The 27,941-nt window shown below is 40.5% G+C and overlaps 2 protein-coding genes across 4 annotated transcripts in view; one reads left to right on the top strand and one right to left on the bottom strand.

Moving 5' to 3' along the window:
- Nucleotides 1-27,941, top strand: part of LOC143423208 (uncharacterized) — a 236,895-nt gene that overhangs the window by 40,086 nt on the left and 168,868 nt on the right. The gene's annotated exons all lie outside the window — the stretch shown is intronic.
- Nucleotides 1-27,941, bottom strand: part of LOC143423206 (lachesin) — a 191,846-nt gene that overhangs the window by 6,840 nt on the left and 157,065 nt on the right. For all 3 annotated transcript variants that reach the window (XM_076894361.1, XM_076894359.1, XM_076894360.1), the window contains 5 exons: nucleotides 24,670-24,855; nucleotides 23,657-23,852; nucleotides 19,862-19,990; nucleotides 2,225-2,344; nucleotides 401-571 (listed from right to left, as the gene is read on the bottom strand). In XM_076894361.1, the coding sequence (XP_076750476.1) occupies nucleotides 401-571; nucleotides 2,225-2,344; nucleotides 19,862-19,990; nucleotides 23,657-23,852; nucleotides 24,670-24,855 (802 nt within the window). The remainder of the gene's footprint in view (nucleotides 1-400; nucleotides 572-2,224; nucleotides 2,345-19,861; nucleotides 19,991-23,656; nucleotides 23,853-24,669; nucleotides 24,856-27,941) is intronic.

Here is a 27,941-nt window from a genome sequence, read left to right as displayed (position 1 = left end):
TTGATATCATCGATAAGTTTACGACTGTCGGATATAAAATTGAAAAGCGACATATTCCAACCCCAAAGGGGATTATTTCCTTCCGTTTCGTTTAGCTCTAATAATGTACGCCACTTGGTCTTTTAGAACTGGGATATTCCCGCGCGCGCGTCGCTTAAGCGCTTCTTTGGATACTTGTTGGGAAGACGGTGTTTATCGAAATGCTCGCATATCAAAAAAGCTGTACACATGTCCACCATGGGAGTATGTCAGGAGAAGTTGGGAGGGTCGCGTGGTATCGCGGTGCAGGAAAATTCCTTGCGACAGGGGCAGATAAAAAGAGGCGGAGGGCGTGGAGTTTCGAAGTCCGGAAGTTGGGACCGCGCGATCCTTATAAATGCATTATCCGTGAAAAACTCACCGTAAAGTCGAATGTTTCCCTCGGCGTCGCCGATCGAGTTCTTCGAGATGCATTTGTAACCGCCCAGGTCCTGTTTCTGCAGATTCATGATCACCAAACGCATCTGAACGCTGTACACGGACGTTTTCACCTCTGACATCGAATATTTCTGATTGCTAATTATCATTTCGCCTGGAAAAAAAGAGTATTCATGGTGTGAGCTAGGCCAGCTAATATTGCGCAGAGGATCTTTCAACGTGGCGTTATTTTACTATTTATTTTAATTAACTCTGTTGCGTCGCATTGTGTAATCGAAACGCTAATCGTTTCTGACGTTTGCGATTAATATTAGTTATTTAAAGTAAAATAAATCATTGCTCTTTATTTGGCAACTTTTATTGGACTAATGATTAAAAGAAGTGGGGAACGAGAAAGCTAGGAATGTAAATTTCAGTATTGCTTTCGTTAATTTTATTTAAGACCACTCTACATGATTGCAATTTGCAGAATTAAATAAAAGGACGAGGAGAAGAATTTATAGAGCTTTTTGCTTATTTTTAGCTTCATTATTTTTGCTTATTTTAGAAGGTTTTTGAACTACTTTGCATTAGATCTGTGCTTAAATCTTTTCATCTCAAGTGTAGGCTGCGAAAGATACTTCATATTTATTTCTCTTCTTAAATGTACGATCAAAATCATTTAGAAATGCTAGCATTAAAATCCTACGATATTAAACGATAAATTTTGAAACTATAATTAAATAAATTCTTCATCGACGATTATTATTCAACTATATAAAATGATCTGCTCGAATGATCGCTGTAAAATAAATTTCCCATGAAAGTGCATCGAATTTCATTAATTTCGGTTCGTAGAGAATGATAAACTGTAAAAAGTGTAAATATTCTTCTTAGGATAAAACGGTGAAACGCGGTCGCTTTCGAACCGCACAATACTCGACTTCGCTTCGCATTTAAATTTCTGTACGTGACTTATCTTTGCGGCTCGCCAGCGAACACGTCCCGGCGAATTATTATTTTACCTAGCCAGCCAACAAAAACTCGCTTCCTATCAGCTGCGATTTCATGAACCGATCGATTCGCGTTCGTCCATTTCGCAAACGACATTTCATCCTTTATGATCAGACATAAGATTGATGAAATGCAAACGATCGAAATTTGTGGCATCGTTTTATTAACCACGATCGACAGTTTCTATCTTCAAACGCTTACAATAAACGATCTATTAATTAAAGTAATTCAGAAATTGAAAGGACACAATTAATCGTAATATTTCCTCTCACATAATTCCTAAACGATCGCACTAGGATGAAACTTTGGGAAACCTACGTGAGTGAGATAGAATGATGCTATTTTAACAAATAATAAATAACAAATTTTATACTCGCTCAAGGTATCGACGCTGTGCTATTCAGAACGTAACTACTAACAAACTAACTCCTGAGGGCTCCTTTCCCTCACATTATATCTGTTTTCACCCCCTCATTTCATTGTCGAAAAGGAGGGGGCATGTTCGCAGAAAACGTCCTTAACCCTTAAAAACGAAGAGAAAGTTTGGAATCAAATATATATTTAATGTCTCCAGTTTCTTCACTTCGAAAGTCAAGTATTTTCTTTCACCCTGCGCCAAGGGGTGCAAACGCGACTACGGTGGTCGCCACAAAACAAAGTAGAGACGCTATTCGATACTTTTTCTACGAACAACTGAGAAATTCATTTTACACAGAATTAAAAAAAAAAAATAAATAAAATAATTACTCGCGTCTTGCATTGGAATTTTGAATAAAACAACGGAACGATCGCGATGCAGTTAATTGAATCTTACCTGATTCGCGTGTCCAGTAATTAATGGCCTTCGGGGAAGCTTCGACGTGGCAGACCAGCGTAACGTTGGTTCCAGTTGGCGCACCGACTAGCTGGTTCGGTACTTGAACCATCGGGTGAACTGCAATTTATCGCAACGCCATTAATCAATGGCCAAACGTAAAGTATACGTATATGTAATAATTATCGGCCACGCCGCGATTTGTCACCTGCCACTGATACGGATCAATGAAACGTAACGCGGCGACACGTTCGGTTAAAGTAAATTCGATCGCGTGAAATTGCGTATTACGGTCACCGGATCACCCGGGGAATTTATTTGCGAAATTCTGTCGTTTACACGATTTATACGCGCTGGCTGCGAAAAGGTATCCGCGCGGTATTGTTATTTATTTTAACCGCCTATTGTACGCTCGATCGTACGATTTTTTTTTTTATTTTTCATCATTCGATTGTAGTTTTGCGTCAGCTGAATATTTTGGTGTTACGCGAACGAACCGTAGAATGCCATTTAAACGTGTTTCATTATGAAAATACGGGTGTACGTGGGTACTCGAGTATTTCCTTCAGTCCCTGTTGCTACGGTTCGCGGACGCAGAAATGTACGTTTTTAAACGATGAATTTTCTGGCAGAGTCTTCCATTTTAAATTAAGCTGCGGTTAAATTGCTGCGCTTTATTTCTGTTCAGACTCGAGCGAAAGAAATCGCGATGCCGCCGTGGTAAAAGAACGTTCGAACTCTCTCGGAAAGTTATATCAAACGTAAGCAGTGTAACGAGCCGCCAGGGCACCCTTTACAGAAAAGAGAATAAACATATCTTACCCTGTGAATCGTGAATCAGAGTTTTTTCGCTTCGTTTGGCGTCTTCTTCCGGTATTCTAACTACTATCCGTCTATTTTATCGCTCGATCTATCATTTTCTTTCTCGTGCAACAGAGTTTCTCAAAATTAAAAGAATAAAAGTGGGTAGAAATTAATTTATAAACTTTCGGAAGTAATGAAGGTTGGACAATTTTGTGTGTGCGTTCTCGTTATTGTATTTGCTTCGTACATAAAGTGTAATTGAGCTAAACACGCAAATTATAGAAATTAGCAGAAGCAATGATGACTGAAAAAGGGAAGTGTTAACTACGAAGTCAAGGAAAGCTAAACGCATATAAGGTGTAACGAAGCAACTAACAATTATTCTAAATATCTCTTCGAAACTAAAATTTCTTCTTCCTTCAGCAACCCTTCACGTGATCGCGAAATTTCATTCACAACTCCCAGACCGCAAACGCTTAAACGCACACTCGACTGCGATTCAAATCCACGCAATCAGAATTCCCGATACGAACAATACTCCGGCCATTATCAGCGGAATTTGAAATCTCCATCAACCTAATTCGCACACTATACAAGCTCCATCTCCACCCCCGTAATAAGCCGGCTGTCATCGCAGTGAAACGTGGCCGCGCGGATCAGACTTACTCTACTTCGCAATTATCTGGAGGCGAGCGAGCAGGTTTCACCCTCGAAGGGAACGGCGGGAATCGTGGCACGGGAACTGGCTAAAAATAAAGAAGGATACGCGAAGGATCGTCGCATCGCGCTCGGTTGCAATCGTCTTACGCGATATTTCGCCTCCCCTTCCGCCTCGTCCGTCTGTGGGCGGTCATTAGCCGACGAAACGGGGCCGCGTAATTTACGATAATGAAATGTTGCCACGGTTGACAGCCCTGTCATTTAGGTAAGGGGTGAATCGCGCACCGTCCTGTCCTTCGTCCCGAATATCGTAAGCAGCTTTCCGCGAGCTGCTTAGGTTTTAACAGCCACCCACGCCGGCCAGTTCTTTTGACCGGCGAGCTCGCGTCTGTTCGTGCATTTTTAGGGTAGTACCCGGGCACAAAGGACTTTACGGTGCCTCAGACGAGAGTCGCTTAATCTACATATATTGCTGAGATAAATCTAGAAAAGTGGCCCCGTTCGAGAGACTACCGGGGACACTGTTGTTCCCGCGCGGAAAGCAGATCTGCGATCCGTTTCGTAGCGTAAGAGGTTTGCCCAGCGATATTATTGCCAAGTATCGAGGGATGGCCGTCGTTGAAACGCGACGAGGGTGGCTTTCAGATTCGCTCGAGGGGCATCCTTTCGTTCGAGCTAATAGGATTTCGCGGGTACCTCGGCTGAGGCAAATTTTGCGCATTAATTTGGATTATAATCGCAAACACTTTTATCTAGGGCTACCATTTTTTACGTTACGCGTACATTGTTTGTGTCCACTTAGAAGGGGTGGATTCGTAAAGGCTTAGAAATGTTATCGTGTTAGATAATTGATTTCGAAAAGAGTGAAATTAACATCGAAATCGAGTTATACTTGGTTGATGCATTGAACTTTACTGGACTTTTTATTCTTTTGTGCAATGAAAATGCGTTATATCTTCGATGTAACCGATTGTTCGAACAGTTGGCAATTAGTTGAAATAATTGTAATTTCACGGGTATCGTTGAACGAGAACTTGAATATTACTTTACATGCCATTACAAGCCCTCGCTGTACGTTCATATTTAACTTCTAACGAGGAACTAAATTAGCGACAGTCTAAGTACCGAAACGCAACGAGAATCCGATTAATTAGCGGTACAACAACGCGGGAACCCCCTCGACCAGTAAACATTAATTAACGAACAAATTTTAATTCCCGCTGCCAAAAATGCTTACGCGGGGTACAAAACAGATTCCCCAAGAATTCATTAAATTTCAATCAGGAAAGCAATTAGTTCCGCACACGGTGCGCGTGAATCATTTCGCGAGTCGTTTCACGAGTATCGTAACACAATGAAATCGTCGTGCACCCTCGGGACCGTTCGTTTCGCGGCGGAGGGAAGATTTCGAAGCCGTTCCTGCGGAAGATATCGCGGTGCAAACAATTTCCGCGCGAGAGCCACCGTGTCGATACGAACGGAATTATTTAATACGACGCTGGGTGCAATTAAAACTTTTTCCGCCACGGCTACGACTAACTTCCTCGTTGATCAATCTTTATATCGCGATTGCGAAGGGGTGGGCGCGCGCGCGCGCGAATATTCATTTAACCCCCGAGCGTGCCTGCAGCGCCGTTTCGATTCGATGTTTAGATTGATGAACCGAGCCGTAATACAATTCTGTAATTGGCTGCGACGAAATTGCGATGACGTGCCAAAAACGCGGATAAAGGTGTTTATATCTATTGCTCTGGCGGTAAACACGCGATCGGACTGTTGTACTCGCGCAACGAGCGGGGTGTTCTTCTGACAGAAATTTTTATGGTCGAACTGGATATTGCGTTTCTGGTTATCTCAATATCGCGTTATAGGTGCGTTAACAGAGTTACAGAGAGTGAAAGAGAGAGAGAGAGAGAGAGAGAGAGAGAGAGAGAGAGAGAGAGAGAGAGAGAGTAAATTCGTTACAGAGAACAAAAATTGCATTTGTCGAACGAGAGATATCATTGGATACTATTCGTGGTTCCTTCGATGGAAGATTCTAAATTTCTAACAGCCATGCACATTTTGTAATCAGTTTATGTCACATTCGAGAGCCAATAGTGAAAGATATTGTAAAGAGAACAAAATAAAATTGATGATAAAATAATTTTAGATTAAAAAGATATAAGGTACACAATATTTTTAAATGTTTGCATTGCTTAGAGATACATGAAGCTTTGCCATCGTAAATAACAGGATAATAAAACAAGAGAAGTGATTATCATTATATCAAAATTATAACCCATCAATTTAACAACGTAGCAATAACTCATTACCCTGTAAATGACAAGTACATTGTTCTTTAACGGAAGGGAAATCCAGGAAGTTGCCTGAAGTTATCATTAGCTCGTATATCAATATTGCAATATAAATCGTTTATATCTAGTATTAATAATACGTTGGTTACGGACAGCATGATTAATATGTAATTATTTACCATCCTCTTAATTTTACCGCGATTCTGTCACACTATTAACCTGCGCTGCCGTTTATGACGTACAATGCTAATTGAAATTAAAGCCGACCGTCTGTAATTAAATTTCATCCACGTATTATTACTACCATATTGCACTATACTTTTCAATTTTTCACTCTTATCTCATAATTCTTTACCAAAATATCTAATGAAAAAAATTCTTACTTTCTTGCAAGCTTTCTTTCCAAGCTGACGAGGTAAATCTTACACATTGTCATCTGTTCTAATATGACATACAATATTAATTAAAATTAAAGTCGAACGTCTATAATTCATTTTCATCCACGTATTATCACTACTATATCGCACTATACTTTTCAATTTTTCACTCTCATCTCCCTTTCTTGCAAACTTTCTTTTCAAGCTGACGAGATAAACCTTGCACATCGTCGTCAGTTAACAGAAATCGGTGGCGTACATTCGATCGATTCTCGTAATCAGTTCGATCGTTTCGGTGGAAGTGATAAAACGAGGGAAAAGCGGGGTGCAATTGCGAAAGAGCCGGGCGCAACGACACGGGGAAATATCGCCGCAACGCGGTGGCATTCTCTGGAAATGTTAGATGGCCACGATGGTATTTGGCCGGAGATAGGTCGGCACGCCGCGAAATAAATCATTTAAATTGGAGGAAAGAGAAATCCCGGCTAATAGCTTCGGATCTCGCCCATCGCCCTCACCCTGTCCCACCCTCCGAGGAAGGTGTGTCCCCTGATGCGATTGCGGCGATGAAGTAAGCCTGTAAGGCGAAACATTGGGACGTCCTAATAGGTTTCCAGGTCGACTGGTCAAGCCGCTTTATGTGGCCCCGCCGATGCCAGCCGATCTTCACGATGAGCATTACCGCTATAATATCAGAAGTTCGTGGTAACCTTCAATAAATCCTTCTTAACTTGTATTACCAGCCGACTGGCCCGTGGCTAACTTGTATACTGGTCGAGCTCCAAATAATCGCGCCCGCCTCGCCATATTTATTTCGCTCAACGTGTGCCACGCGAAGCTATCGGCTTAAGGTTCTCTCTTCGTTCTTTCAGAATTTAATTTCCGTTTCGTAACGATAGACATTCTTCGACGTAATATTCTTCTGAGTCCATTAAGTGAATTTCGTGAAGCGGATGAAAAACGAATGAATCTACCTGGACACTGCGTAGGGTTTAAAGAACGATTTAATTAAAGGCTACGTGACGTGGTCGAATAATTCACGATTGGCTTCGAAACTTTCATGTCTAATACCATCCCAGTTTTCTTCTGAAGATTTTTTACGTCGCATCGAGTACTTATGCTGTTCCATTATACAGAAACAGTATCCAGGCTCATACCGTGCCTGCTTTTGTCTCAGCGCATGGGGGCGAAACGAAACAGTATAATCCAGAGAATTAACGCTTAAGAAAATTCAGCAACCAGCAAGAACTCCAGGCTAATACAAAAACTTTTAATCACCCGTATATTTCGTCTCTTCGTACACCTTTGCTACGAGAATTCATTTGAGTCCAGGCAAGTCAGAACTTCCACAAAAAAAAAAAACGAGCGCAAGCTAATATCGTCAATGACGAGTTATGCGCGTAGAAAATGAGAAATTGTCGACGAGGGGCGATACCATGGCCGTGGTAACGGTCAGAGTTGCGTAGGAACGGGTTAAAACAGCGAACCGTTTAAAGACGCCTCCCCCAGCCGGGGGTGTATCGCACGGTGGAACACGCTTCCGGTGCTGCGGGCAAAACGCTAGGAAATCCTGTAATAGGTTTCTGGGTTGACTGGCCAAGGGAGCGGGCTGTGGTTTTGCGGGGCTGGCCTCCATTCAAAGCAGAATTCCCTCTGCTGCCGGGCCAAAGGACAGATCTTCGGTGTGCTTCCGTGGTAATGCCATAACCTCCGCGCCTTCCTCCGTGTCGCTGCCGAACCAGCGTGAATAGACGACCCGGCGCCGACGTTTCTTCGTTCAATATTGATGGACGGTTTAAAGATGTACATATATATATCCTCGAACGTCCATGGAACGTCCATAGTTTCAGCGACCAGTGGTACAGTGCCTTTGAAAATAATCCATGGGAGTAATGCAAGTTTCACGATGCCTTCTTTCGTGGTTCGTCGTCTGGCTGCTGTAGGCGGCTCGTGAATGGCAGGCTACGTGATTCAGCTTAATTTATTGTGGACGAAATGTGGGAGAAAGTAGATGTGTTTTTTTTAAGGAAGAATTCGTTGAAAGATATTTTTGGGATATATAAAATTGATAATGTTAATGTTAAGGGTCGTAGAGAAGGTTATTAAGAGTGATTAATGAATCGTGATGTATTATGTTAAGGGGAATTAATATTAAGTACATTTTAAGTAGTGCAAGAGTGATATTGGTTGTACGTATACTTATTTTACTTACGTATTACTTAATTTATTGTGGCTAAATGTGGGAGAAACGAGGGAGGCGTGTTTTTTTAGGAAGAATTCGTTGATAGATATTTTTGGTTATATATAGAGAACATATATGTAAGGAGATGTATATGGGATATATAAAATTGATAATAGTTTCAGCGACCAGTGGTACGGTACTGTTGGAAATAATCCATGGGAGTAATGCAAGTTTCACGATGCCTTCTTTCATGGTTCGTCGTCTGGCTGCTGTAGGCGGCTCGTGAATGGCAGGCTACGTGATTCAGCTTAATTTATTGTGGACGAATGTGGGAGAAACGAGGGAGGCGTGTTTTATTAAGGAAGAATTCGTTGAAAGATATTTTTGGGATATATAAAATTGATAATGTTAATGTTAAGGGTCGTAGAGAGGTTATTAAGAGTGATTAATGAATCGTGATGTATTATGTTAAGGGGAATTAATATTAAGTACGTTTTAAGCAGTGCAAGAGTGATATTGGTCGTACGTATACTTCAGTGTCAGGTCTATTTAAGTTCATATCACTTATTATATTAAATATATCGTGAAAGTGGTTTTATAGTACGATACAAGATTTAAATGGAAAAGTGTGACGTGAGGGTATTTAAATTTATTATTTGAACGATAGTTTATCGATAAATTTTAGTCGATAAGCGTCGATCTGAACGCGTTCACTGAACATCTATGGTCTCCGTTTGCCCTTCCGCGAAAAAATACATGATTGCCCTTTTTAAACGAATAATAGGATTCCATTTCGACTGATAGTCGGATACGCACGAGGGAAGAATGCGCGGGCCGATGGTATTCATGGAAGGAATCCATCGGTTCCGATGTTACGAACGATAACGCGATCATAAATCACGATAGCCCGACTAAAAAGTGCACGGCGTAAAAAGGATGTAAAGCAGAAATCGTAAACTGCAGTTTAACGTGAGAGGGTGGAAAAACGGGGGTGGGTTTGCGAAGGCGACAGAAATCCAATACTGCAGTAAGAGGTGCGCGCGTAAAGTTCTTATCTATGGAAACAAAGAGTCGAAATTTCAGATTGGTGCGTGGACAATAAAAACGTTCAAGTTTTTGTTCTGATCGCCGTCATTTCTGCCGTTTGTACGCGGGCGGGGCATTAAAGTTTCAATACCGCTCGATTCGTTCGTTTTTGCACGCGAGATTCATAAATTACGTTTAACTCTTTATATTTAAACTTGAAAGGGAACCGCACCCCTTTGCTTGTGGCTGAAAAATTATCGTAGTCCCTCCAATTGCGAATGTTTCTCTCAATTTAAAAAGAGAAACGAGAATTGATAAAGTAGAACAGCATTAGTGACAAGAAGGAGAAACTAAATTTAAACGATACAAATAATTCGCGTCTGTCGACCATACAATTTTAGTACGAATGTCGACGATGTGACGTTTTAATAGTTTAAAATATTCTAATTTCATCCTTCTTATTTTGTCCTGTTATCTTCCTCGGAAAAACAAAGTTAAATATAAAAAGCGTATAAGTGGAATACACTTAGTTGAAGATTATTTTAGATTGTATTCAAGAAATGGGAGATGCTATTTCTTTTGTGTATTCTACTTACATTTAATTCACTTTACTCTATTCTCTTATTAGCAGGAAGAAAATCGGATATAAATGACAGAAGTAGAACATATTTTGGTGAAGATTATTTCAGCCTTATTGTAGCTCTTTGGAGTATTCCAAAGATCCAAATTTAAATTTTGTTTCGCGATATTTTCAGGGAAATGTTATATTCTCTTTTAAATATAAGCATTTCACACTATATTCCATCAAATCCAAATCGCATTAACCAAAAGTACATTTTGATTAATATTAAATAATAATATATTAAAATTTTGGGATAATCTGATTACGAGAGTTAAATTTGCTCCATACGGATAAATTTTGACACATTCTTGGAATACCATTTGCCTAGTTTATTTTAGAACACGTATAAGTTCGCCTCAATCGATCTGTAAATGAATAAACGATTTCACTGACAGATTGAAGCTTATTTATCTGCCATGTAGTCCTTGCCTGACGGACTGGTAAACTTCAATTAAATCCACATTTTAAGTTTCCAAAAGTCTTCGAATTCCATTCGTTTTCGCTGAACTTGAACGCCTCTGCTCGACAAGGAAATCCTTCAGCGCGCAGAGTTTCCGATTCATAGAAGTTAAACCGAGTCGCCCGGAAACTTATGTACAAACTACCCTCCGCTTTTTAGCATCAACATCCGGTGTAACAGTCGTCCGTAACGCGTCACCAGTGTCACGAATCTCGTTAATGCTATCGACCTTGCGAAACTTCTCTGAACCTGTTTTCTGATAAAGGATGAATACGACAGTTTGTCACTTTTTACTCGACTGTTCGTTCCTTGCAATGCATACAGGAAAATAGTTAAATAATTACGTTTTCAAAGTGAAATTGTTATCCTATTTTTATTATAAAATATAACAAGGAAAGAGCAAAGTGTGACATGCGAAATGTGAGATAAAACATTTTCGAGTCCCTTTAACTTTCCAATGGCAAAATTTTCAATCGTCGATAGACATGGCCACGTTCTCGCAAGATCTTCAGTGTATCGTCATATGCGATCACGCAACGATCGTCACGTACGATTCTCTAGGAAGGACGTAATGGCTTGGCGTAAAATAAAGCTTCGTACAATTTGTCCCAGAAGAGGTGAACTGGTACCGAAATTGTTCCACCGGTGACAGAGATTTACGGTAGTTGTAATCAGTTTGATTAACGCAGACAGCCGCGATAAATGCAGGTAGCACGATGCATCGAGGCTACTTCAATTTGCGAGGGACTCGCGGAGCCGAGGCTAGCATCGCCTATTAGGTCTATTGGAAACTCCTGCCCCCTATTTTTTCCACTATCGATTACTTCCCTGTCAAATGGAACCGTTCCCATGCTATATAATATATTTGATTCTCATCAATAACTTTTCCTTTTTTTTTTCTATTTCAACTTTTTTTCTTCCCACTGTAACTTCGCCCATCAAGTCTATCGGGAACTTCAATGTTCCATTTTTTTTTTCATTACTGATTTCTATCCGTTAATTAAAATCCATCGCGTTCTACGCGCGAGTTTTATCCACAATTTTAAGTCCCTCTCTTTTTTTAATAAAAATAGCAAATTTGATTGAAAGTAGATTATTTGCAATCCCGATTTTAAACTATGGAAAAATTGATTCAACAGAAATGCGCGTACGTCGATAGAATTTGTTACACAGCAATTAGAGACACAGTAACTGTATGTATAATCGAAAATTAGCCCAAGCTTGTAGAAAAATTATTTATCGATCGCGCAGAGTATTCACTTACGCTATACGAATCGTAGAAGGTTGCCAGTGAAAACTAGAGGAAGGGTACGGTGCGAGGAGTTCTGTAGCAGCCGAAGAGTTGGTCAAAAGTTGGAAGTTAATCCGCGCGAATCTAAATTAAGTCCTGCGAGTGAAGCGGACTAGATAGATAGCTGGTGGGCACGTTTAGTTAGGCTAGCGCACGTTAGAACGGTTACTTCCCAGCTAGATTTAACCCTTTAATTTTCTCGACCGACATATACGGTACGAACAAACTGCGCTTACTTACCAGCAATTTTCTGCTAACAAACAGCCCTGGCGACTTTGTATTATTCACGATATCCTGCGATTATTATTCCTTTGCGCTCGAATGGCGACTCTCACTCGCCGCGATGTTTCGTGTGGCAGCTCGAGCGGCTGTATTTATACTGAATTACGTTATCTCCAGTTGATAGATGCGAAGTATTGGTTCGTGAATAAGCTCCTTGGGCTGTTTACGTCTTCGATAGGAAAGTGACATTGTGACGTAAAATTCGTCTACGACTGTAGTCCTGAATACGATGTGTCTAGCATTAGTACAGTTTCGACGGTCGTAGGGAGCACGCGTATCGCGAAATTTTCCAGCACTCGTTTTTAATTTCGAGCAAGTGTACACAGTATGTAACGGGTGTGAGAAATAGAAAAATTAGTGTAATAGACAGTGAATCCGGAAGTAGCAGCGACGACCCACAAGATCCTGGCAACTCGGAATGTTCTGGTAAGTGTTTTCTATAAATATTACACCAAACGCCACTACAGAACTTGAACTTCGATAATTATCTTTTTCGAAATGTAAACATAGATAATATATCAATATATAACACTTTCGTATGTTAATTCTTCTATAAATTCATTTACGCGCGAAATTGTCACGAGTTGCGACGCTGTCCGATCGAAAAAGTCATCGCGCGCAAAGGGTTATTACGTGGCACGCAACACCGTGGGGGATCAAAAATCCTCGATACACCAATCCCAAGTTTTGTCTCTAATAGTTGGCAAGTTTGTTAATAAGACGATAACAAGTTGGAAACAGCCGAAAGAAAATTAATTCCAGTTAACGTGGCCGTAGATGGGAGTCAATTAACATATACAAAGTTCAATTATGCGATCGTGATGCCTCACTGAATTCGCGTTTAATAAACGTGATAACAAACAATGTTTAATGAATGTTTCAATCTTTTTTAGAAATATCGCCAGCGAGTTCCTAGCGGAAATAAATATTTATGGAGGAACGAATGGAGAAATTGCTGACGAATGGTGTCCTATTTAAACAGTGTTGTTCCTTGACGTAAAATAAGCTCAGATAGCGAGACATTGGGAGGTTCTACGTACGTTTTCAGACCGTTTGGCCTGTAGTTTCCTACTAGACTGCGGTTTCCAGGATAAGTACGGTCCACGAAAAGTATCCTCGCACTCCTTCTCTCCACACCAGCAGTTTCTGCTATTTCTGCCTTGATGAGATAACACTTAATTTTGCTGTGTACCACGTATGGACCATAGTGTTCAAGATTTAGTGTATATATTGAAACTAGCGAGAGCTTCGAACTGCGTTTTGCTCCCTTTTTCTTCTCGAAAGGAGAGATTTGGGTCCGTCATTTGGGGACCAAGGAATAGCTTGGGCCTCGAGACGATAATGGAGAAGTGGAGAGGACACGCGCAGTTCGTGACGAGCCACGTCTACGATCACTCTTAACCTTTTGCGCTCGAATGGCGACTCTTACTCGCCACGATGTTTCGCGTGGCAACTCGAGCGGCTGTATTTACGCTGAATTTCGTTATCTTCAATTGATAGAAGCGAAGTATTGGTTCGGGGAATTAGGCTGTTTATGTCTTAGGTTGGAAAGTGACATTGTGACGTAAAATTCCTCTACGACTAGTCCTGAATACGATGTGTCTAGCGTTAATACAGTTTCGACGGTCGTAGCGAGCACATTTGTCGCGAAATTTTGCACCACACGTTTTAAAGTTTTAACGCGAGTTTGATTTTGGATTGATTATGATTAAATTGGTGGTAGAGCAAGTGTAAACAGTAGTTACGTGTCGAGTGTGAGAAATAGAGAAGTTAGTGTAATGGACAGTGAATCCGGAAGTAACAGCGATGACTCACAAGATCCTGGCAACTCAGAATGCTCTGATAAGTGTTTACGTAAAACATCACACCAAATGCAACTACAGAACTTGAACTTCGACAATTATCTTTTTCAAAATGTTAATTCTTCTATAAATCCATTTACGTGCGAAATTGTCTCGAGTTGCAGTGCCGTCCGACTCAAAAAGTCGTCGAGCGCAAAGGGTTAGTAAAGTCTTCGAAGTGCTATCATCGTGTTTTGGTGCGTTTTTCGTGATCTTTGCAGTTTCTTTTGGTTGCATCTTTTGGATCTCTTCTCTGGTACTCTTAGATATAGTATAAACTTGACACTTCTCGAATCTTCTCTTAAGCTAGTGCGGTGGCATTTTTACTTTGCAAATGGAGGAATCAAAACGTTAAACATATAATTACTATTTCTTTGAAGTCTAATCTCTATATCTTTGTTTGTGAATAGTAAAACAGATTAAGCTTATAAGTAACTGGACAGCCAATATACTATTAACTTTCTTAATATTTAGCACAAGTTAGTTAGAAGTTGCTTATACGATTGTCTTTTTATTTCGAGCACAGTGCACGATGGATCATTTCAACGAATATACGTGGCGCGTGTAAATTTAAATGACGAACGGGTAAACCGCGATGGCGTTGTTCCGCCGCGTTGTAAGACACGCTAATTAAACAATCGAATTTTGTTTGTCGCGGCTAATAAATCGCGCGTAATCAACCAACAATTAACCGAGGAGGGGTTACAGGGAGCGCAGAGCCGAAGCGTCAGTTATTTCCATTCACACGTTGCTATTCAGGCGTCGTGCAACGAGGGGGATGGAAAATGGAAGGTGTTGGCAGCGGTTAAGCACGCTTTCTGCGCAATAATGACCAGCTATTGCACAATTGGGAATTACGCGGTGAATTTGAGCTATCGCATGTTTAATTCAGAGGTCGGAGATTATTAATCTGATTTTCCACTTCTGTCGTGTATAGAACCTGGGCGCGTATCAAATTATCAACGAGCCGCGTTTTAACTCGACTGAAGCGTCTAATAAAAACCGGATAAACGTTCGTTAAGAGAGCCATGCGTTCCTCCGTGCAGACTGTCTGCGAGATATATTTCCAGACGTCCTCGTTTTACAGCAAAGCGGTTTTTGATCGCGTTCTACATTCCATTTTCACGATCGCTACAAACTCACGGTTGAATAGAACGTCAACGTTACTTTCCACGCGTACCACGTACACTGGCCTCTGTAATACATTTAATTTGCTTCTTTCGCGAGAGAAACCAGTTTCGCAAACTTCTCGCCTCAGGGACAAAGAGATTTCCTATCGGACGAATTAACGAAAGAAGGGAGTTTCGCGCGTACGAGCGTCAACGAAACCACCCTCCGCGTCCTCCTCTGGCGGGAATACGCGTGTTATCGCGAGCGCGTACCCTTAAGACTCGTTCTAACGACTTATCTCGAAATTGCATTAAGATGAAATTTCGCGGAAGTCTCTCGAACGAATCGGACAGAAACTCGAGCTTCCCTACCTCGCTTTTCTCCAATCGCGTTCCCAGGGAACGAGGTGCTTCCGATTCGCGATTGGACACGCGATTATCAAAAGAAGAGAATGTTCCACTCGAACGTTCCTTCGCGGAGAATAAAACAAGAGGGACTATAATTGATTTCTCTCGTGCTGTTTGTAATATCGATTTTCCACGCGGTATTCTGGACGTTTGTGCATTTCTGGAAATGTAATTCTGCGATACAGGATGACAATATTAGGACCAATTGTAGATTACAACATTGCAACCTGTTATCTATTATAATATCGCGGTTAAACATAGATTACGATATTATTATCATTTATACAAAACCTGATAACGTCTGAAATTAACTCCAGTCATTCATCGCAGCCTCGAATCCAACTACAATCACTCGCGCGACGAATCAACCCTGAAGTCACTCCAACGAGTACACGCTACATCGAAAGTCATACCACACCAACGATATCGATCCAGGCATCAAAATTCAAGTTTAATCGAAAGCTTAATCCGTGATTCAGTAACGTTGAAAAATATCGCAGCCTACCGGCTCTTTTCAAGCCGCTCGTTAAACCGCATTCAATTTTTCCTTCCGTCGCGCGGCAAATTTCCAACGGCCATGAAAACGCGACGCGAGGCGCAACGACACCCCGCTATAAACAGGAACGAGCAGCGTGAATTTCACTGTTGGAGGACGCAACAATCGAAACGGGTTGGGGACCGGATCGATCGTAACCGCATCGCGCCCCTCCGCGTGGCGTTGCACGGGCGATCCCTCAGCCATCTTCGAGATGATCCGGTTTGTCCTTCTCGTCGTCCCGGTCTCTCGATCGACAATAGCCCCGATCGGTTGAATTTCGAAGCAATAGCTCGCGGACGCAATCGTCTATACGGTCTGCGGGCACCAAGCGTATTCAATGAAATTCGATTATCCCCGCACGATCTTATCGCTCTAGGGCAGGCGGCAAGATCGTGCCACGGCAGTCGGTACATCCAATTTCCGGCGAAGAATCATCCCGCTGTCCGATCTAAGACACTGGGAAACGGAATCGTAATCGCGACTTAATACATCGCTGTGTATAAATAACGCGTGCGATTTTGTCGATCGCTTTGCGAGCCTTTCGCTTGTCGCGTCAGACATCTCATCGTTTCTTGCCAATCATATCGATTGTTTGATGTTTTGTCGATGGTACTTCGATTTCCTGTTTTTTTTTTTATGTTATTCGTAGCTTCTTGTTTTTGCTTTCAACACTTTTGTTCTTGACAGACCACAACCTTTTTGGGCGCACAACTTTTTGAGTATGACGCCTTTTTGAGCACAACCCACAGGCTTCTTGACCAGAGTCTTTGTTGCTTCGTTGTTTCTTTTTCATCGTTCGTTCAGTACTCTGTAGTTGATTCAATATTCCTTTGATTTCTAGTGTTTAGCTTCTGTAATACTTTGTAACTCTTTTTGCAATGCTACAGCTCCGTTTTTGCGAATTTCGTTGTTTCATTTTGATCTTACGTTAGTGTATTATGATTGACTTGCATAAATCACCATGTCAATCATTACGTCACTGTATCACAGAAGATGATAATAGTTGATCATGTTGATAACAATTTTTGCAATGCTACAGCCACGTTTTTGCGAATTTCGTTGTTTCATTTTGCTCCTACGTTAGTGTATTATAATTGACTTGCATAAGTCACCATGTCAATCGCATTACGTCACTGTATCATAGAAGATGATAATAGTTGATCACGTCGATAACAACAGCGTAACGAAATAATAAATAAGAGATAGATGCAAGGAACAAAATTAATTGATTCTCAGATCAACATTAGATTACAAGCTTTTAACCCTTTTCAGCACTCTCCACGTATGCACACGCATCTCTCTTCTCATCTCTACCCCCATTCCTCCATCTTTACAGGCAGTAGTGTATATCGCTTCGAACGTAATTTGATTATTTTCATCTGCCCTCCTCTATCGCGGCGTAGCCCTTTTCGTCGCCCCTCAGACCACGCTGGTTCACGCTGTTATTTAAGCTGCGTTTTACTTAGCTTCCTTTTTGCTTACCCTTTGCCACCAGCGACCATCCCTCCACTTTCCACCTTTTCACCGCCACCCCTTCATCGTCTACACTCTACCTTTAATACAGATACGAGACTCCCCTTTGCCGCGTTAAAATTATGCAGAGAAGAAGAAGAGAAAGAAGAAGAAGAAGAAGAAGAAGAAGACGATGGCTATCTCCGTGTATGTTCACCACCGCCACGCTGCTTCTTCGTTCCTTTTTTTATCCTTCTTTTCTCTCTCTCGTATCTCGCATTCCCTTCTGCCTTTGGCATACCATGACCATGCTCTGTGTACATTTCGTCTGAGGTGGGACACGTTCCTAAGGCCACGACCATCGCCGGATAACACCGCGTTTACGCAGCGCGCGATTATGAGAAAACCACCCCCTTCGTGTCTAAGCGGCGCGAGTACGACGCCGTTTTCGTACAGGTCCCATGGAATTTTATTTCTCTTTTCTTTGTCTTCCATTCTATCTTTGTAGTCCCCTCGTCAATGTCGCGATTCGTACTGTGACTGACTTGAGAATTTTCAGAAATTCTTGCGTCTCTTCATTTGTTCTAGATTTCTTGGATCGTGAAGGGTATCTTCGAAAAGGGGAGATATTTTGTTATTATAGAAATTATAGATTAGTCTGCTTTATAGATTAGTATTGAGTCTCTTTCTTTTCATGAACAAATAATTTTTAGCGAGAATGTTACTTTATCTTTCAAATATTTCAATCTTAAGGTAAAAAATTGGGTAAATAGGGAAAAAAATAGGGTAAAAAATTGTGCTGTGATTGACTCGATGAAGTGAATAGTGCCACATATTTTAATACTTGATTCATGAGGCGCGATGTGTAGAAATCGCGAATGAAAAAGGCTCTACTTCCACGTATAAAATAATAAGCGATACGTGAAACGGCTCGCGAGCGATGAAAGGTTAAACGTTAATCTGTTTTCACGGTGAGGTAAATGTGGAAGGGTCGAACAAAAGGGTTTCAATAGATCCTTACGGTAAATGGTACTTTGGAAGGGCGGCGAAGTGAAAAATAATCGTTTTATTATTAAAACCCATAATGCATCGTGGAAAACACTGTTCAATGAATTCTGTATGCCACGACGTATACTTTACTATTCATTATTAGCTCCAACCGAGATGGAATAAAGAATATAACGTTCCATTCGCGTATGATCGATCGAATAAAATACATTCCCATACTTGTTACTGCGACACGTGTAATTCGTCACAGATCACGTAAGAAATATTTTTAATGTGGCAACGTGGTAGCACGAATCTGAATACCGTGGTAGAAAACAAGTTAGAAAGTTCGCATGTGTGGAACGGCGTTGAATGCATTACACGTATGAATGCGCATCGCGTGTTGTAACTCGATTTACGGTTCCACGTGGAATCAGTCAAAGGAACAGGTGTGATAGAGTTACTTAAATAGCTCAGAAACATTTGGACGAGCATAGTTGCGAATAAGGAACATGGATTGCGACGTATTTCTTATTTCTAATCGCGACACGGGCTCTGTACATGTTCTAATAGGCAATTTAGTTTTTGCTACGAGCATTAGTAAGATGGATAAAATGATAGTTGAGATTCTTTCGAGAGTACTAATCTCTGTTTGACAAAATTTCGTAGGCTGTTCTGCAATTTTTAAATACCTTCTATCATTAAAAACACTCCAAAATCAATTTGGTAACGATTAAAGTTGTACATCAAAAGCAAACATGTACCACAACGAAGCCTCCACATTACAATCCACCTAATCAACAACCCCTTGGAGTCACAAATTCGCACCAGTCATCAAAAATAAAAATTCTCTCACTAATTTCATTTAACAACCCCATGTTCCTCCTCAACATAAATAAATAACCACAATAGGAACAAAATACAATTAAATTGACGATGATGGACCTTGCAACCAAAAATTACAGCCTGGTGCATTTGAAATCGGATCGTCGTCGTTCATTTAAATGTTCGCGCAATAAATCTCCAGCTGTTTTCCCGTGTGAAGGGAGGAGGAGTCATAAACAAATGAGCTCGACTGTTATTAAGCTGGATATAATTGGATCGATGGTCGTGAACAGTGATGAATCGGTGCGCGGTCGCGGGCGGCCGAGAATCTTTTAAAAAATAAGTCAGAGCTCGATGAGCGGGAATCAGCAGAATCCATCGCTCTGGCTAAGAAGATAATCTTCCGCGTTGGAGGGCACGGGAGATAGATCTCCCCGTTGAAAGTACCTAGGGAAACGATATTAGGGCGTACTCACAGTGCACGTGCAGCATCATCCGTTTGCTGACTGATGGTGGTACTCCGTTACTCGCGATGCATAGGTAGGTGCCCATTTCGCTTCTGGTTACTTTCGACAGAGTCAGCGTTTCACCCTCCGAGTAGTTTACTGCAATACAGAGGCGGACGAGAAGAATTTAACAGCCGCGAAATTTGATTCGCTACGTGCTCGCGCGACTGGTAATTGTTTGAAAAATTTTGTTAGCTTTATTTCAATGTACTAATTGGATTTATCTTATATGAATGGCCAAGTGGAGAAACATATCTTTGATATTAAACGTACTGTTAATTAGTTAATTATTTTTGTAGGGAACAAGGCAGTTTGGAATGTCATGTTTCCTCTACATGCAAGAGTTATTGTCGATTGGAAAGTTCGCATCGATTTTGATTAGTGGCGTTTAATCGCTGAGTTATGTCGTGTACGAAAAACAGAGGTCCTCGTTAAAGTTTTATCTTTCATAAATAAATGCAGTTGTCAAAAGTGCTGCAATGAATTTCGACACGTCCCCCAATAACTTATTTAGACACCGTTCACAGAGATTTAACCGGATTATTCGCAGAAATCTGCCATCAAATCATTTTCAGAAACGCCAATAATTATCATGAATGTCAGGTATCGCGCCAGATAAAATGACGTCCATCCAAAATTCACTGTATAATTCCGTTTCGTCGGTTTAGTGTTTGATAAAAGGTATTCTAATAGAATGCGACGATCGTTGTATACATTTGTGCATCGTCGCCAAAAATATGCGATACTTCTCGCCTCCAAAAACTGTCCTCTTTTTACAAATTTAATATATTTAATTTTTGTTGATCGCGAACAAGAGATAGAATTTTTTTTTATTACGCAAAATTTCAACAGCAAAAATCTGCAGTGCAATTTTTCCGGACAGATTTCAAACCGTTTGATCGAACGATCATTTCATTTTAATTACGAATTATTCGCGATATATTTCCGATAATTTCTGACACTCGACACACAAAGTTTAATGGTTCAATTGAAACTCGATGTCAACGGGTGGCTGTTTACACGCATGAATTGTTTAATCCTATCGTGTAAATAATCGAACCGGTTCGATTACTAATCAAACACACTGGATTAGGTGCGATACGAAGCTTAAGGTCCTGCCACTGTCCATTTCAATTCAACGCGTCGATACTACTCGACCGAGTTTCCTATAAAGCGTAAGCAGACGTCATTGGGGTGAAAATTCAGTTTCACCTTCGCTCGTGAGAAAATCGGGGGAAATTTTGTTAAGTCTTGTCAGCAAGCGTTATCGTGTTACACGTGCCACTATCGTTGCAAGATTTTTAAAATTGTATACTTGACGAAACGAGAAAATAAAAAAATGCTCGAAGAATATATTCTTTGTAGGTAGGCAGAAGTTGGGCTATTTTGCATCGAGACTTGTTAGACCTTACTTTGAGTTACATTTGAAAAATGAGAGTATTCGTTCGAATTATTAGATCGAAGGCAAAGTTGACACGGTTTCATTTAAACGTTTATATTTGACTTCAATATCTGGTGAAATTAAGAGCAAATATTGGTCTATTGATATATTCCACACCAGTTGAATGTTCCTGCAAAATCTGTACATTCGAACAAACTAGAGCAACACTCGCAAAAATATCGAGACGAAGCAGGAGCTTACGAAAGACGCTACCCAGAACTCGATACCGTTGCATCGCGAGCTTTCGATACTCGAACTCGATCCTTCTTTCCCTTTTTCAAATTGCTACCGCGTCTAAAAAGCTATTTTCTTGAACTCCCCTCTATAAAACACGCGAATTCACGAGGCGGAGCGGCTTTGTGAGTATTCGAAGAGAAAATAAAACTGGAGGACTCTACAAAATACAATGCGAGCTATACTGCTGGAACTTTCTTTTCCAAATTGTCTCGAACCACTTTAAGAGCTTTAGATCTTGAAGGAAAAATATATGTTCGCTGCGAACGAAACGTTAAGGAAAAAGAGACGGTACAATGATTTCTTTTAAATGCTATCAGCTAAAGCAAAATAAAATTTGTATTTCTACCATCAAAGAATTTTCTAAAACGGAATAAAAATATTTAAAAATATTTTATTACCTAAAACGAAATGTTTGATACGTTTTTGTATAAAATAACGCAATAATCTACTTTTGTGACCTGGCTAACGAGTAGCCCGCGAAAAATTAGATATTTTATACTCTACAATGAGATGTTCGTTAAGCTAGAATTTCCTTAATTTATTTACCGTTTGTCGCACGCAACTCGTCCTCGAAAATTATTTGCTCGCTGAGAATTTATGAAATAGTTCGCCCGGTTGCTGCTTATTCCATTTAAACCGCTATTGTGACAAGTATCACGGTAGAGGATATTCGCGTGGATTCGATGCAACGCGAACCGGTTGGCATTCAAAGTATAACTGGCGAGAGCCTTGTTTCACGCACGAATTCAATAGTAGCAGAAATTATCGTGCACCTTAAATTTTGTAATCAATTCTGTATCGTTCAGGCGTGGAAGTATGGCACAACTTGCATTACCTTAAACTATTTACTAGCCTTGACAAATTTGATAATATTTGCAGTAAAACTAAACTTTACTCCTGCGAATCTTTTAATTTTAACTTAATATTCGTCAGACAGTTTTGTGATAGAATTTATAATGTTACAGTACAACGTTGAAGATGAACAATAAGATCTTGCAGAAAGCTTAGATATCCAATTTGAGATACCATATTTTTACTGTCTGTCGAGAAAAAATTTTTGTCGACACTGCTCTTTCGAATCGGGTAAAAGTTTCCCGAAAAAACTGTCTTGACTTATGAATTTAAACGCGGGGGAGTACGGTGACGAATCGGCCTGACTCTCTGTATTACCCCTGTTTTCCAATTTCAGTTCGCTGTTTTACGATCCATTCTACTTATATCGAAAACATATTACCATATTATATACGGATCATTGGCGTCACCGTTTCTCAATCTTTTCGCATACTCGAGCCGACCCAAGAGCCGGATAAATCCCCGTTTTATTCACTGTCAATAGACTGCGATTTAAATGATACCTTTGAACGCGAGATTGCCTTATAGTTTCAGATTGAAAATGTTTGACAGCAGATTGCGCGTTTCAAGTAAAACAAAATTAAGAAAAATTCTCTTGCAATATAATTTACTACACAAATAAGATTCAAGAATGTTTTCAACTAAATCCAAGAAAATTCAATGTAGACTAATTTTTAAAGCTTCTGTAATGTTCAAGTAAGTTTTGTTCAAACCGTAACAAATGTAACAAAGCGAAACTATATATTTTCTTATAAACGTAGGTAAATTTCATGTAACAGGTTTAACAATTTTTTTCTCGATTCAGAATCAGAATGAATGTATTGGTAGCGGAAAAGATGAACGCGAGATTGTCTTATAGTTTTAGATGAAAATGTTTGACAGCAGATCGTGCGTCTCGAGTGAAACAAAAGTAAGAAAGTAATTTGTTACACAAATAAGATCCAAGAAAGTTCAATGTAGACTAATTATTTAAAGCCTCTGTAATATTCAACTAAGTTTCCATCCACAAGTATCGAACCGTAGAAAAATGTAACAGAGCAAAACTATACATTTTCTCGTAAACGTAGGTAAATTTCATGTAACAGATTTAAAAATTCTTTTCTCGATTCAGAGTCAGAACGAATGCATTGCATAGTGGAAGAGATGAAGTGTGCAACAGTGTAACGTCGACGGAAGTCGGACATAGCTGTTCAGTTACAACGATCGCAGTTTCGTTACGTTTAGTGTGTACTCACGTTTCGTTTTGCCACCGGACAATCCGGCACGGGAGATGATATCAGCGCCATCTTCTCGTTTCCAAACGATGTCAGGCTTTGGATAGCCGCGAGCCTTGCACACCAGCTTCGCGGAACCACCCTCTGGTACCATAAGGTCGTTCGAGGTCTCCTCCGATATTATGTCCGGTGGTATTACCACTTCTAGGAACGCGCTCTACAAATACGAGCAATCGTGATCAATGAATGTTCACGGGAGCGCAGCATTTATTGAATCTTCAAATAAGCTTATAACTAAGTATTCAGGACGTTCTCGATACGTCACTATCAAAGCGTTGCATCGACAAAGATGTCGATAAACGCCGGATATCGCTAATCTGCAAATACTTCTCCGCTAAAATGAATCTTTTAGAACTCTATTTTCGAATGAAAAATTAAAACTGCTTTTAATAGACGTAGAAATTGAACAGATAGAATTCCTAGATCCGGGTAAACCGAGCGATTAAAGAACATTACTAGCCATCTAAGTCTGCGTGTCTTAATATCTTCATCGTCCGGGAAATTGCAATGTTAATCAATTCGATTTAAGAATATACAAAGGGCAAATGAAATTTGGAATATTGGGAAGTATTTCGAGAAGGTTGAGCTCAGTCTGCGAATCGTTGTCCGTGAGACGGATCGAGGAGGATCGAGTGGACGTTAACGAATCGCTGGTCGAGCCAGCAACGACGGATTATCGTGTAGCAACGATGAAAATTCCGCAGCAAAGTTTCGGTACATAATTCCGGGGGAATTTAGCCGGCGCGCGGAACAGGCCGTTGGAGAACACTACTTCCGGCGGGCGTGGAACGGATTTCACTTTAAAATGAATGCCCTCCACGCGAAAGCATCGCGTACAATAAAAATCTGACCCGGATCTAGGGTAAAAAGATTCTCTGCAACTCGCGAGCATTCCCTTCTCCTTCCTCGTCTCCTTCATCCCGTCCTTTTTTCTTAACGTACGACCGCTATTCCAAGGGATAATCTTTCCGTACCTGACTCTTCATAGGATCCGTGTTGACCTGACACATATAAATGCCTCGATCTTCTCGGCGCGCCCCACGAATGTTCAACGTCCACGTGTTGTGGTCGCTGTGTGTTACTGATAAACGCGCGTTGTTCGTGATCACGTGCTCGTGAATCGCCAGGACCGCCTTGGTGTCCGCTTTGATCCACGCCACCTGGCCTCACAAACCCATTTCTTAAAACACTGCCGCCATTCGCGCGTCCACGTTGCATAGCCCTCGCATCTCTCGTTAATCGAACGACATATGCAAAATGCTTTAATCGATAGGGCGGATCCGCGTGCTGTTCGGTCTTTCGTGACTCGACTCTCGCGACGGGAACGAAGTACGCTCGAATTCAAAGTAGAATTTTATGTGTATTCCCCTTTTTTTCGTTGAATATCGTGGAATATTGAATAATTGTAGAGATTAAGGTTTCAACATGTTTATCGTAACGTATACGATGATTAAACACTGGACGATATCGCGTAGCCGTTGATTATTGTAGAAACGCGGGCAGTGATTCCAGGTTTACTGGTGTTACGGACGAAATGCATAGCAAAGCTGTCTAATTAGAAGTGGCTCTATCTACTGCACGACCTGGAACAATTGGAAGTGGTTCTATCTACTGCTCATCATTTCTCATTGGACTCATTGCTGCCTCGAGTTTGCGTTTGCGAGGTCAGTAGGGCTGGAATCATTGCTCACGTTAGTGCTGGGTTGATGTGTCATTGTACTATATTGGGTGTGTAATTTTGTGATACAGTGTGCATCGATAAACTGCAGACAGCAGTATGGAACTGTCATGTTTGACAGTAAATTCGTGGCCAATTGTAATTTACAAAAATACTATTTTTTATGAAATGTGAAATTTCGTAAGAGAGAAAAGAATTTACTTGATAAGAAGAGAAATTTGATAATTTTTATCACGTTATTAGTTCTAGCTACTTTGTTTCATTATACGAAAAGAACATTTTGAGATTAAAATTGTTAAACAAAAATTCAGTTTCAAAAGAAGGAACACGTAAAGTTATTTTATTTAACTTTGTATGTTTGCATTTATTTTTTCTTTTATTTAATCATACGTTCTACCGATTTCCCTCTTCTTGAAATTATTTTGTAGCAACTTTTAGAAATTCCTAAGACCAAAGAGTTACAAGAATGTCCGTGAAATTTAATTAAGGCTTGTATGTGTGTGGTGGCTTTTGAATACGGCCGCGGATAATTAAAAATTGGCTTTTACTTTGAATTCAGGCATGCTTTATTTCCGATCGAATTTTAATACGCTGCAAAGGTTTAATCAACTTTGCTGTAATAAAAGAATGAACTGATTTACTGGAAATTCAAAGACGCGTAAAAGGATCTAATAATGATTTAAATATTTGGATATTTTTATCGTGGACATGATTGTATGGAATTTCATTGAAAAGTTTATTTAAAAGTTGATAATCTCACAGTCCTGAGTTATAGATTCTTTTACACGTCTACGTGTCTCGAACCGAAAACGTTTAAATCTTTTTCAATTAGTTCTTTTCTATATAATCGACATACATTTACTGGACGTAAGGCTACTATCTTTTTTCTTCCTTTATTACGAATGTTTATTATTACTAGAAAATAGCAATAATTTCTGATAATATCTGTTAACATAATTTTCTTTCTATTTCAGATAAAATTATTAGAACTCAATATTTCTCTTTCCACTTGTCTGAAAGCATCATATTTCATTTTAAAAGACGCATTTCATAATTCAAAGATACTTGACAATATATTAAAAGTGAGAAGACTCTAAACTGACTAAACTATGAAAGACCTACAATATCAACGAGGCAATCCACACCTTCTCCTTAGACTATACATTTAATCAGCTATTTAATCGGCAGTATTCACGTGTATTTGCATACAATTTGCGTGTCAGATTTTATAACGATTCGTGCGTAACCATTTCGTACAAACATTTCTTCTGAAAATGTCTTGCCTTCGACGTCTCCACGCAGACGCCTCGTCGCAGTTGAAAAGGTATTGCCCAAGCTACGCGATCAAAGTAACCTCGAATATACCCGATAAAAATCATTTTCAAATATCACCAGTTCTCAATCGAATACAGGCAGCTGCAGAGAGAGAGAGTGAGAGAGGCGGTACGCGGAAGTTTCACAGCGGAAAACGCCGCGAATAGTGGCTCAGCGGCGGTGGCTTCCGGTCCTTATTTCGCATAGATATTATTGGCACGAAATTGAACCGAGCGGCATGTCGAATATTTGACCCCGCGTCGCTTTGAAAGGCTATCTATCAACCAACAAAAGAGGTCTGCGGTTCTTATCGATAACTCGAAAGCGGAGTGTACAGAGAAGGCTGCTGCTGCTGCTGCTGCTGGAGGGGTTCACGGGAATATCTGCGGGCCGAAGGGTGAAAGGTGGCTGCTCGAGGGAGGGGTGAGAGGGATGGAAGGACACGAGCTAGTAGACGGAAGATAGAGAAGCCAGGGGCGCGGAGGGCTTTGAGTGTTTGGTAGTGACGGCACTGTGAGTGCCTCCACTTATAATACATTATACGAGGATAATAAAACCCCTTCACCCCCTTCCTTCTACTTGCTCGACGCCTTCCTGAGCGGCTCCAAAAACGGGCTCCATTCTGGCACCGAAAAACTCCCCACGGTCGACAGATGCTCGCGATTCTGAAACATTTATGCCACTTTTCTCACCCTGTTTTCTCTCTTATTCTGTGCGCACGATGGTTCTTTTTTTTTTAGTTCCATTTCGAGCTGTTTTTTCGACAAGTATATCTGTGTTGAGGATTCATTGGCGAATCGAGTGATCAATCGTTGGTGCGAATGAAATCAGTGATTTTACAGTTTTGTGTATTAATGGATAATAGAAGTAGAGTTGGTAGGTGTTTGATTAGGTCACGATGAATAAGAACGAATGGTAGAGGATATTTAAAGCAATTATTTTCTGCAATGTAATACGAGATGCTTCCTTGACAATTTCGAGCATTATAAATTTAACGCTCAGTTTCGTAATTAATTTTGTTTGATCGCGTACAGGGGTTCATTTGCCTCGAATGCATTGATTAAATTTCACGCAGAAGTTCAATGACGCGGACGATGCCATACGTACATATAATATTTACCGTAACGGTTGGTACTTTTCAGTCTGCAACGATACCCGATTCATTTTATTCTATCGTATAACACAAAAGGAGAAACAAGAATTAAAAGAACCAGTTATAATTTAATTCACAGATTTTGCTTGATTCGTCTTGCT

This window comes from Xylocopa sonorina, chromosome 4, assembly GCF_050948175.1.
Source record: "Xylocopa sonorina isolate GNS202 chromosome 4, iyXylSono1_principal, whole genome shotgun sequence".
Classification (NCBI taxonomy): domain Eukaryota; kingdom Metazoa; phylum Arthropoda; class Insecta; order Hymenoptera; family Apidae; genus Xylocopa; species Xylocopa sonorina.
Note: the sequence above shows the minus strand (reverse complement) of the source record. Positions and strands in the feature narration are given on the sequence as shown.